The following is a 12,282-nucleotide window of genomic DNA, read 5'->3' on the forward strand; positions in this document are numbered from 1 at the left end:
GGTGACCTAAAAGGAGGGCATAAAAATGGACTAAGTGGCAAAATGATATCTAGAAAAAATACTTTTAATATACGTAAATACAGCCCGGCATGATGGCACATGCCTATAATCCCAGCAACTTGGGAGGCTAAGGCAGGGGGATGGCAAATTCAAAGCCAGCCTAACAACTTAGAAAGGCCCAAAACAAAAAAACATTAAAAGGGCTGGAGATGTGCTTAACTCAGTGGTAAGCACCCCTAGGTTCAATCCCCAGCACCAAAAAAAGATATGTAAACATGATTTCAAATGAAATTCTGACTTTGAAATATTATTTTATGTAGTTGTATGAGGTAGACAGGTTGTTCATTAAAAAAGGAATAATTTTCTTGATCTCAACAGGTAAAAAGAGGGTTCATATCACCAAAAGAGCTGGTTTCCACTATCACCAAAATGTTACTAGAAAAATGAGTCTATTTTTACCTGAAATAATTTTAAGTTTTTAACTGAGCTTACCTTTAGATTCTGATTACCACCGTTTGCCATCTCGTGGTTAGTTTTTCTGAAATCTCTTTCCGTCTCCACAAAGTTAAGTGAAGTACTAAAAGCAGGTGCTGATAAATTCCTAGGTATATAGGCCCTAAAATGGGATAAAAGGAATGATCTCTTTATTCCTAATTAATATGCACTTTTAAAAATTATCCTTCAAAACAAACAGGTTTTAGTAATTAGTCTTTCTTCCTTGAAAGCAAGGTACAACAGTTTTGAAAAGATTCTCTACTTCTCAGATGAGCCTTTATACATAAGTAGTATTTAAAACCAGTTCAAGACTAGTATTCTGTGTTCTAAAATTAAAAGTAAATAAGTTTTCCTGTTTCCCATGTAACAGCTTAACCATCCTGTGCACTTATGCAAGGGAGAAAGGCTTAATCTATTTTAATTGCCGAATAAGCAAATGTAGAATCCTGGCTATTTATTTTCTTATAAGCATTCTTAAAATGATTTGTAGTCTTTGAAAAGTACCAGGAGGCTGGGGTGACGTTTCCAGGACAAAAAGGAAGGGCATGAGGCACAGGCTGTATACAAGCTCTCTGCTGCCAAATCCTCATGACCAACTGTTCCCCTTCAAGCACAATTCAAATTAACGTTCCACTCCTCTTTTCTCACTAGCTTAGACTACGAATCATCCAAATGACTCAATAAAATAAATCTGACAACTTACAGGTCACCTGATCTTTTGTGTGCAATCACACACACCCAAAAATATCCCTCTTTTTCTTCCATCCCTAACTTTACTATGATTGCCATTAGTTTTTTAAAATGACAAACCCAAGTGATTCTTAAGTTCACAGGGCAAAATCATTCCAAGAAGTAGCTACTGATCTAATATTAACTCACCTGCTTTCATAAAAAGCTTTAATTGGATTCTTATTTGGTGTTCGACCTATAAAAGTCAATCACACACACACACAGAATAATCAATGGATTGGCAACATAGACTTCAAAAGATTTTCAAATTTCCTTTAAGCTGAGAGTTAAGAACATCAAACAACTTTAGAAAGTTGAAAAATAAATCTAAACAATTTTACAATTCTAGATGTCAGTAATTTTAGGATGGTGTCAACAAACTGCTGCACACCGTATCAGACATCCCATTGCATGTGATTATTGACAAGATGACAGCAGTACATAGATTTGAATCAGAGATGGTACCTGTCTTCAAGGAGCTCACAATCTAAGAGTCATGTTATGCTGGATGACAACATCTAATAGTGACAGAATTGCTCAGCTCAGCTCCATAGACACTGAATACCCAAAGAAGAAAAAAATAGGAAAGACCTGGACACTCAAAGTGTAGAGTAAGGAAATTTCAAGCACTGAGAAAGAAAAATGTGTAAGGACAGAAAACAGGGTTGAAGAATGGAAATCTAGAAGTCCTAACCTGCACAGTCAACTTCTGATTATAGATGTTCAATATGCTACAGAATTATTTGCAAACTTGGTGCAAACAAATTAAGCAACTCTACTGAAGGGCCTTTTCTTTAAGAAATAAGTTAAATGATGAAAAGTTTTAAACAATTTCCTTTCAAAAGCATTTATTTTATTCAAAATTTCTGAAAAGAATTTTTTTCTATAGAAGAATAAATAATAACTTGGTTGCTGGCTGTTTCAAATAAAAATACAAATCATGTATAATTACCTAATGGAACATATTACTAATTCTACACAGAAAGATATAGAAAACTTAAGTAACTTGAAGATAACATAACAAAATAAGCACAAATCATCTGAGAACTGATTTATGATCCTCCGTTAATCCAAGAAACCCACCTTTGAAAGTTTAAAGGGAATTCAATTGTAACCAAAAGAATCTTAGGTGAAATACCTTGTAGGTCTTCTATTTGTTTTTGTAACTTTACATGCTGCTGAATTAGATCCTTGATTCCCTCAGGGTCATTTTTACAGAGTTTTTGAGCTTTTATGTTTGCTTGCAGGGCCCAGTCATATTCCCCCAGCATAGAAAGAGCAGCACAATAACGATAATGACCCTGTTCCAAAAAGATAAATTTAATTTTTCTCAAAAATATGCTTAAATTAAATAATAGGTAAGGAAAAATATTGTTTGAAAATGGATTAATTAAAATGTTAGATTAGGCCCCTATCAATGAAAAATAAATAAAATTTTAACACCTCAAGAAATGAACTGTCTAATGAACTAAGTGAAATGTTATGAATAGGCAAATAATTTTAACAATTAACTAAAGATCAATATTGTTGCTTAAGAGATTTTTGTACCCCAGCAAAATATTTAACTTCTGTTATATTTTACTAATAAAGTACAAAATACAGTATTTGGTGCCAAAAAAGTATAAAGTTCATTATAAGAAACAATTTAAAAAATAATACTTTAAGGCAATACTATTCTCCTAATTATGACATGTCCTACACTTTGGAAATCAAGACTTGAGAGGCTGGAAGGAGCAACCAGCTTGGGCAGTACCTCCAAAAAGCACAGGCACAAATAAGGGGTGCAGTCAGGCTAGCTCCTCTCTCCATCTCTCCCCTTCAACCAGCTTTTAATTATTTTATCTACAAGTGTAGTTCCTAGCTTTAAGAAAAAGTCCAAAAGTCGCTGACTTTACTCTTAATTCAAATGGTAAGGTTTTGGGTTTTTGTTTTTTGCTATAGAACCCAAATCCTTACTGACGTCAACATTGGAAAATCCATTATATCTAACATTAACTTTTTAGTCTAGAAAGCTAATAATACCAAACCTGGGCTAATTTAACTACACGGCTGCTAGTTAAACACAAATCAAACTTCCATTTTAGGCACAGCATCTCCACTAAACAGATGATCTAGCAGAGAAACAGACCAAAACCTGGCCTCAAGTCATCATCAGAAACAAACTAGAAAACAGTGATTTTATGACACCTCGTCCACATCTCTTTCCTACTTACTACACATTTTACAAAGAACATTCTGATTTGATGAGAATCCAGGAGAAAACATAACATCAAAAATAAGTGACCCCTTTAAAAAAGAGTAGCTTTTCACTAAAGACTATGGGGCATATTTATTCTTGTGGACCTATGAATTCTAAAGACTTTTAGCCAGAATATTTAGGCTTAGATCAAAGAACTCAATTCAGATTGTACTTCATTAAACTCTGCTTTTCCTTAGAGGGTAGAAGTCCTGTTTTCTGACACCTGCAGAATAAGAAGATAAAGAGATCTCTCAAATACACTAAAAGGTGAAAATCCTGCCACTAGACATTTGTCAACTTCGATATTCAGATAACTACATTTAAAAAAATAAAAGTTAGAATAGAAAATAGAGTTAGATCATAAACCATACCTGCTATATTTACAATGAATACTTTTTCTTTTCTCCCTACTATTCTCACCACCTACTGGATCTTTTCCTCTAGACCCTATATAACTTCTGCTGGTTGAGAAAGGGGTGTATCCAGATCCCTGTGCTGAAGCTGAATGAAGCTCAGATTAAAGTATCTCAATTTCTTGAACCCAATTACCATAAAAAGTTGTGTTCTTCTTTGACCCTTGCATTCTCTATCATACATGGATATCTGCTACTGTGTGTTAGCCTAGCATTCCCTCGCCCAGGGGTGTGCATTTCCCACTCCTCATAGCCATGGCATGGCAGTACTGTCAATCCTAGTGCTCCATCCCAACAAGGGATAACAAGGAGAAGGCATGGCTAGGACCTAGGAGACTTGTCAATAGAAATGTACCACTTCCCAGGCCACTATGATTGATCCAAGGGGGGCACATGCCTCAATCAGACTCAGCCTGAGCCCTAAGGTTTATTATACAGATACTGTCAGGGGTTTCTCTTCTCATTGGAATGAACAGCTAGGAAGGATATTGGTTTGGGGCTCCCATTACATGGTAAAAGTCTTTTAAATAAAGTCACGTGGGCCTATGCTTAAACTTCCTCTTCTGGCCAAGATGGAGTAACAAAGACCAGATTTACCCTCCTACCCAAATGAATTTAAAAAACATAAAAGATATGAATCCCTGGCTTATAAGACAGTAGACACTGAGCAACAAAACTGAGTAGAGAAACACAAAAAGGAAGACTTAAGATTGCTCCAGCTTAGTGAGAAAAGAGTTTCTAAACCTCAGCACAGGAAAAAGTCACCCAGGCAGAGAATGGCAGTCTCTCTCAGTTAAGGAGATAGAGGTGGGAGGCAGGAGCAAGGCAGCTTGAGTTCATGCAGCAGAGGACCAGAGAGGCGAGAGCTGCAGAGAACTTCAGAGGGTCCTCGCTGGTCTTCAGCTGAGCACTGTCAGCACAGGCCTGTGGGGCAGCAGCCCCAGACCAGGGAAAGAGCCATCAAAAGGGCTAAGAGTATGAGTCGGACTCCCACAGAACTGGGTAGGCCTGCTCAGAAAGTTTTGCCTCAGTAGTGGGCAAAAAGTTAGCCTTAGGTTAATGCTACTATAGCCCCACATAACAGAGCTTAAAACAAAATTCCAAAACACCAAACTGCTTCTGTGTAATTTTACTGCAACCCAAAACAAAGCTTAAGGGTATTCACAGAAAATCAAAGATAGGCCACACCAAACAAAGTAACATTCACAATACTTGATTTCCAATTAAAAATTACCAGGTATGCAAAGAAGGAAAATGGGTCCACTAATGAGAAAAATCAATCAACTGGAAGCTCATAAATGACACAGATGATGAAATTAGTAGACAAGAACATTAAAACAGTTGCTATAACCGTATTCCATGTTGTAGAAGCTAAAGGAAAGATTGCACATAAATATTAAGACATGAAATATATGAGACCCCATTTAATTTCTAGAGATTAAAATATTTAAGATGAAAAATACATTGAATGTTAAGAAAGGCAGATGAGACATTGTAGAAGAAAATATCCATGAATTTGAGAATACAGAAAAAAACCCTTTGTAAAATCAAACAGAAAAGAGAAAAAAAAAAAATGAAACTGACAAACAGGAAGACACAGCTGAGAAATAGAAAGAAGGACATGGACAGCCCAAACATGACTGAAGTCCACCCTAGACCTCTCAGTCACAACAGCCTACAAACTCTTTCCTACTTACACCAAATCTGAGTGAGGTTTCTGTCATTCACAAACAAGAATCCTAACATACTCTTCAGAACTAAGTTTCTTCAGGACATTAGTGAGTCTATTGTTTCGTATCCTGTAAACCATTCAGCAAAAAACAATACACACAGAAATGTTAACAAATCTCAACATGGTATGCCATAAAATTTCTCACTCTTTAAAGCACAATGACTCATCCTCTCTAAAGCCTGAAAGTAACTCTAAAGACAGGTGACCTTCTAGGAGTCTCCCCTATGTGGAAAGAGGGAAGCAAAAAGGGTCCCTCCGCACACAGACATAGACAGTACCTGCCTCTACTGGCTTACACCTTACAGCTATGGCTCCACAGACTCAGGCTCACACTTAATTCTAAAGCAAAAGAATTATTAGAAAAGTAAAGAATGCACCCTCCGCGTGCTTTTTTTTTTTTTTTTTTTTTTTTTTTTTTTTTTTTTTGGGTACTAGGAATTTAACCCAGAGAGGCTTAACTATTGAGCCACATTCTCAGCCCTTTTTTTAATTTATAATTTTGAGACAGAATCTTGCTAAGTTGCTAAGGCTGGCCTGGAACTTGTGATCCTTTTGTCTCAGCCTTCTGACTCTCTGGGATCACAGGTATGTGCCACTGTGCCTGGCTGCATGCTCTACTTTTGCTTCTAAGCTAAAAATATTTTTTAATGAGGATTGCTATCTGGTAAAATAAAAGGACAAGCAGCTTACATATGTAATTACTGAATTTTGTGAATACTTAACTAGTGGATGTATTTTTTTAATCTACATAAATCTTTTTGCGATCATATGACCTATCATAAAACAATCCAACTTAAAAAATTAGCAAATATTTTGTCTGAGAAACCAAATCAGGAATATTCTTTGAAAGTATTCAAAATAATTTAAAAAGCTTTAATATTCTTTCCCAAATTTGATAATAAGTTAAAATTTGCAAGAGGTATCTCTGGAAAACCAGTATCATAGTCTGGGTTTCAGTATTCAGAATACTATCATTCATTTGTTCTACAAACACTTATAGAGTACCCGCCAAATGCCAGGTGTAGTCGTCAGCAAATCTATTTCAAGCAAAAGAATGACTCATAATGGAAATACCAATGAATTTATCACCCTCTAACACAAGTACCATTCACTTTTGTCTTTCACTTACAATAACACCTTGAAAAGTCACTTTATGCCTGTCTGTTGGACTCAATTTCTTCATGCATAAAATTAGACATTTAAAAAATTACTCAAAAATTTGGATGCAGAAGTCCACCTGGAAAACTCTACCATCTCATCACTAGATACACTCCTACGCTGCCTGAATCTTAACTTTAGGGGAAGGCAAGAACATCTTTAAAAGGTCCCCAGCCTGAATCTTTCTTTTTTCTTCTCACCCTTCTGTACTTTCTCTTTTTTATCATATGCAATTTATAATATAAAGAAAAAAACAATTTTAACAACACTAAACAAAATAAAATTAACTCCTCCAATAAACCTAATGAAGTCTATCTGCAAAGCAGTAATGGAAGTAATGGATGAGTAGGGGCTCTAAGGCCCTACTCACTGTAATTTTTTTCTTAACTATGTAAAATCAGAAATACAGTATAAAAGACATGAGTCTTTGTGTGTCTTATTTTGAATCTTCACTTTTTAAAACTTTTTGAATATTTTTACAAATTGGAAAAATACAGAGACTAATGTAACAAATGCCCAGAATTTTTCTTTAAAACATTTATAATGTTATAACATGTTTGCTTCAGAAATGAAATGATACCGATATGGCTGCTTTGGAATCTCTTCAATCTCCCTTCTCTCCCTCACTGCCCAAAAGTACACACTGGGATTCTTCCAGCCTATGTTGTGCTTGTTATTTATTTTTTCACTTAATGTTGTTTTTTAATTCCATAAATGCTGATATGCCAGTCAACTACAATCTAACAAATGACTATTCATTTACTAAGTCACCAAATACTCTTCCTGAGTGCCTGCTATGAACCAGACAACTTGTCAGACAGTACAGATTCAAGAGCAAACCAATCAGACCAAAAAGCCTTTCCTCATAGAGCCCACATTACACTGGAAGTTACAATAAACAATATAACTAAAATAGGATACAGTATTTAATAATATGCCAAATTCTAAGAGGAAAAAATGGGAAAGAAGATAGGAAATGTACAAAAGGGGCAGGGTTGGCATTTTAATAAGGAGGCCAGGGAAAGTTTCACTGAGAAAAGGATGTTCAGTAAAGAATGAAAGGAAATAAGGGAGCCAGCAAATGTTCTGGGGGAAAGAGCAAGCACACAGTGAAATGGGCCTGGCCAGTCTGAGCAACAGTGAGGAGCCCAGGGGCCAATTCAGAGTGAACCAGAGACAGAAAAAGGAAGGAGGTTAGAGGAATAAAGGGTGTTCAAGACACGAACAGGTCAGACAGATCAGAGTAAAAACCTTGATCAAGTAAAAATACCACATTCATCCACTGCTTTATCAATAGACATTTAAGTATTTGAGAGTTGATGCAATTAAAACAAGGCTACAATGATCAATGCTGCATACGTATGTAAGAAATTTTCTAGTTTTACACATGTAAAATAGAGTAATTATTAGTGTAAAATCAAGTAATTATGGGGTATGCACACAGGGTGCTCTCCAAGTTGGTTTTAAGCAATTCACACCCCCGTCAGTTTATAAAGCGTTCCTGTTACTACACATTCAGTACCAACACTCTGGACCTTCAGTCTCTTTAATTTTTGCCAATCTGAAGGATCCCAACAAGACTGCTTTATTTTATTTACTCATCTACAGGTGGGTCTCTCTCTTAGAGGCTCTCTATTTTTCTCTATTGGTTTCATTTTTCTATCTTTGCACCAATACCCCACGATTTTAATTACTAGGAAACAGAATATAAGTTTCTTATTTCTACTTAGCCATTCAGGATTTCTCACGTGAAATTATTTGCTTCTCTGGCCCTTTTTCTACTGGCTTTCTTATTTATTCTAGGAGTTCTCTGCATATTCTCAATATAAATCCTATCAATTATATATAAATCCTATTAGTTATATAAACTATTGATGGACAAATGATCTCTTCCCTACTCTTTTCATTCATGACTTTTGAAGTACCTAAATTTTTAAGTAGGATATAGGAAATTATATCAATGTGGCTTATTTCACTGCTGATTTGTGCACTGTGTATTACTTAAGAAATCCTAAGCTGGGGTGCTGCTCAGAGGTAGAGCATATGCTAGCATGAGGGAAGCCCTGGGTTCTATTTCTGGCACCAAAAAAAGAAAGAAAGAAAGAAATCCTTTCCTACAGTTTCTTCAAAGTTTTAAAGTTTCATTTCTCACAGTTAGGCACATCCATCACTAGCAGATGTCACCTCTCAATTGCTAAGATCCTCTCTACGCTCTCAGGATACCCCAGGCAGGCGCACACACTCTCTCAGCCTCTCACAGCTACCACCCAATCCCCATACTGATAATGGAACTGAAAACTCCCTTTTCCTATTCTTCAGCGCTCCATAATTTCATCCGGCATTTTTACATATGCATACACATCCCATATATCAATTGTCACAAAAATGTATGGTATTACTTGCTCAATGTAAAAATACAAAAGAAACCTACCTTTGGCCAAGTGCTCTTCAGAATAATGGCTCTCTTTCCATCACCAAGTGCATTTCTAAAGAGAAAAAGAAGAAATAAAATATTTAAATATTTTCATTCTTCTTTTGTAAAAGTACTATATGTTGCACAGCTATTTGTATGTTCTGAATTTTCCATGTATATCATCTAGTCAAATAATTTTTTAAAATCCACATAATATATGTCCATTATAGGAAATTTGGAAAATACAGAAAAGTAAAACAAAGGGAAAAAGTAATCCAGAGTCACAATCACAACAACCTAGGAATAAGTACTCTCAGCATTTCTGGAGTATTTCCTGAATCTATCTTTATCAGCATCTTACCTATGCATAACTGAAAATCTGTATATTTTTGTGCACCAATATTGCCTTTCAGTAAGACTTCTGAAAGATAAAATTCTAATTCCCAGGTTTTTCCACACAACATGTCAGCTCAGCTATACAGAACAGAGTGTGGCTGCCTGGACAGGAGGGCAGAGTTAAATCCAATTAAACTGCTAACTCTCTAGGAGCCTTTGGAAAGTCATTAGTTTCCTGGACCCACCTTCTCAACTGTAAAGTGAGGATAACTCCTCTTTCTGCTCTAGCTGGTGTGAGGTAGATGGTTAAGTTAGAAAATGTAAACTGTCAAGTACTAATATCCATACTCAGCCTCCCAGTTGCCTGGCTTCCTTATCTTCAACAACCACCTCCCATACCTCAACTCAGCCACCCACCATTGCACCCTCTGGCAGAACACAGCATCACTCAGAACCGTCCAAACTCCTAAATTCACTTGTGAGGGCAGCCAGCTCTTACTGGTTAAACTATTTCCTACTATCTTCTCAGGGGGTCCAACTCATCGACTTGCCCACTATCCCTTTTTCCTATTCACCTATTTATCTAGTTTAAAATTCACTGGTTTATCATTTCATATTCACACATATTAATTCATTATTCTTAAAGAGAGATTAAAAGGAAGAATAAAACTAGGTATCATACTACCAGATATCAATTCCTAATAAAAGGTTATGTAAAAAAAAAAAGTATGTAAGATAGACAACTTAACCAACAGAAAATGAAAGAGAAACCAGGTATGAATTTGACACAATCACCTGATTTATGACAAAGTGACACTGCAGTGCATGGAGAAAATATACTTTTTAAAGAAATGGTGCTGGGTCAATTGGACATTCATATGAATTTTGAACCCTACCTCACATTAAACACAAACATCAATTTTAGAAGGCTTACAGATCTAATTATCAAAGTTAAACATGTAAAAGAAACAGGACACTTTGGTGGCTTTAGAATAAGAAAAGACTACAAACAAAAAGCACTTACCATAAAAAAAATTAATAAACTATTTAAAAATTAATAACTTTTCAGTGAAAACATCAAAAATGAAAAGGTAAGCCACTGAGAAGATATTTGCAACACAAGTCTGAACAAAGACTCATCCAGAATACAAAATGAAACAAAAAAAAAATCTCCCACAAATGAATAAGACATTCAACCTAGGAAAAATAAAAATCTAGCAAAAGACCAAAAGGCACTTTGCAGCAGAGAATATCCAAATAGTCAATAAGCATATGGAAAAATACTCAAATATCCTTACTTGAATTACAGAAATGCAAATTAAAATTACAGTGCTATATACTCCCACCAGAAAACCTACAATGAAAGATGCAAAATGGTAAGTGCTGGTGAGGACATGGAGCTGAAGTTCACATATTGCCAATAAAACCACATAGGAAACTATGCATTAAGGCTAAATACGTGCAGACCTTCTATTCCAACAATTCAACTCCTTAATTATATACTTTAACAGAAATGGATACATACATTTACAACACTATCTGTAAAAGCCAAATACTAGAAACTACCAAAATGCCCATCAACAATAGAATGGATAAAACATGGTATATTCATGCAATAGATGAACACTTGACAACTACATGCAACAATATGGATCTCAAAAACAATGGTGAAAGCCAAACACGGAAGAGCACACAGTATGCAATTCCACTTGTAATTGCACAAAGACAGGCAAACTAACCTCTGGAAGTCAGAACAGTAGTTATACAGGGGAAGGATGTGGATAGTGACTGGAAGGAGGAACAAGAGGGCCTTCCTGGGCACTGAGTCTGTGATGTGGGTGGTTTCAGGCGTTTGGTCTCAGAAAATGTGTATTAAGATCCTTTTTAAAAAAACTACAGAGAGAAGTTGTCTTCCTTCTGCTGGACACCATTATCTGGTTTGCTGTCTGAGCCACAATGTCCACCCTGCCATCCTAAAGGGACAGCCCACTGACCAAGCCACACTCTGAGGCTGGAAGAAAACAGGCCTCTGATTACACTGTTGAGTAATCCCAGAACCACCTTCTTTTGGACATCGTGAATGAGATTGTTTCCTTCGCCATTTAAACCAGCTGCCTCCATTTGTTTCGTGAAGCCCCAAACACCTTCCTCTAACAGCACACTCTCAGGCTTGTCTCTCCTCCAGCACCTCTACCAGTTCCTATGCTAGCTGTCTCCACTGCCTCTCACTTTTCGACTTGCTCCACCCACCTTCTGTTCCAAGATTCCCACTCACAGATCTAATAGTAAAAGATGTTTCTGTTGCTAAAACCAAATTCCATTGGAATTAACTGGCTTCTCAGCAGCCAGACTCCCCTGGCCACTCTCATACTTCCATGACAACACACTTCATTTTCTACCTACCTCCCTGGTCACTTCTTAAGTCTCCTGGGTAGGTTCATCCTTCTCTGCCTGCCTATTTGTTACTCAAGAGCCAATCCTGGTTCCTCTTCTAGTCTCAGACCTGCAAAAGGCCAGTAGGTCTCAAACTTGTTTACATATCAGAGGAGATTCTAAAAAGCCCAATGCCCAAATTTGACCCTAAATCAATTTACCCTAGATTTCTGGGTGATCTTTCTTCAGAGCTCAAATGATTCCATTGTGCAATCCAAGTAGAGACCTTCTTCCCTAAGCAATCTCACCCAAATCTACAACCTCAAATTGTCTAGGCCAACTACCCCAAACATGTCTACAATCCTTTTGAGTTTCAGATGCACAAAACTCCCTG

At 36.5% G+C, this 12,282-nt stretch overlaps 1 protein-coding gene across 1 annotated transcript in view; it reads right to left on the reverse strand.

Annotated features, from left to right (window-relative positions):
* The window catches only part of TTC3 (tetratricopeptide repeat domain 3), a gene marked incomplete at its 5' end in the record, with an annotated part of 91,920 nt that overhangs the window by 63,787 nt on the left and 15,851 nt on the right, over positions 1 to 12,282 (reverse strand). The window contains 4 exon segments of the mRNA XM_079155206.1: positions 493 to 616; positions 1,375 to 1,420; positions 2,363 to 2,525; positions 9,198 to 9,252. Coding sequence (XP_079011332.1) covers positions 493 to 616; positions 1,375 to 1,420; positions 2,363 to 2,525; positions 9,198 to 9,252 — 388 coding nt within the window.

Source organism: Sciurus vulgaris (genome assembly GCF_902686455.1).
Source record: "Sciurus vulgaris genome assembly, chromosome: 10".
In the NCBI taxonomy this organism is placed as follows: domain Eukaryota; kingdom Metazoa; phylum Chordata; class Mammalia; order Rodentia; family Sciuridae; genus Sciurus; species Sciurus vulgaris.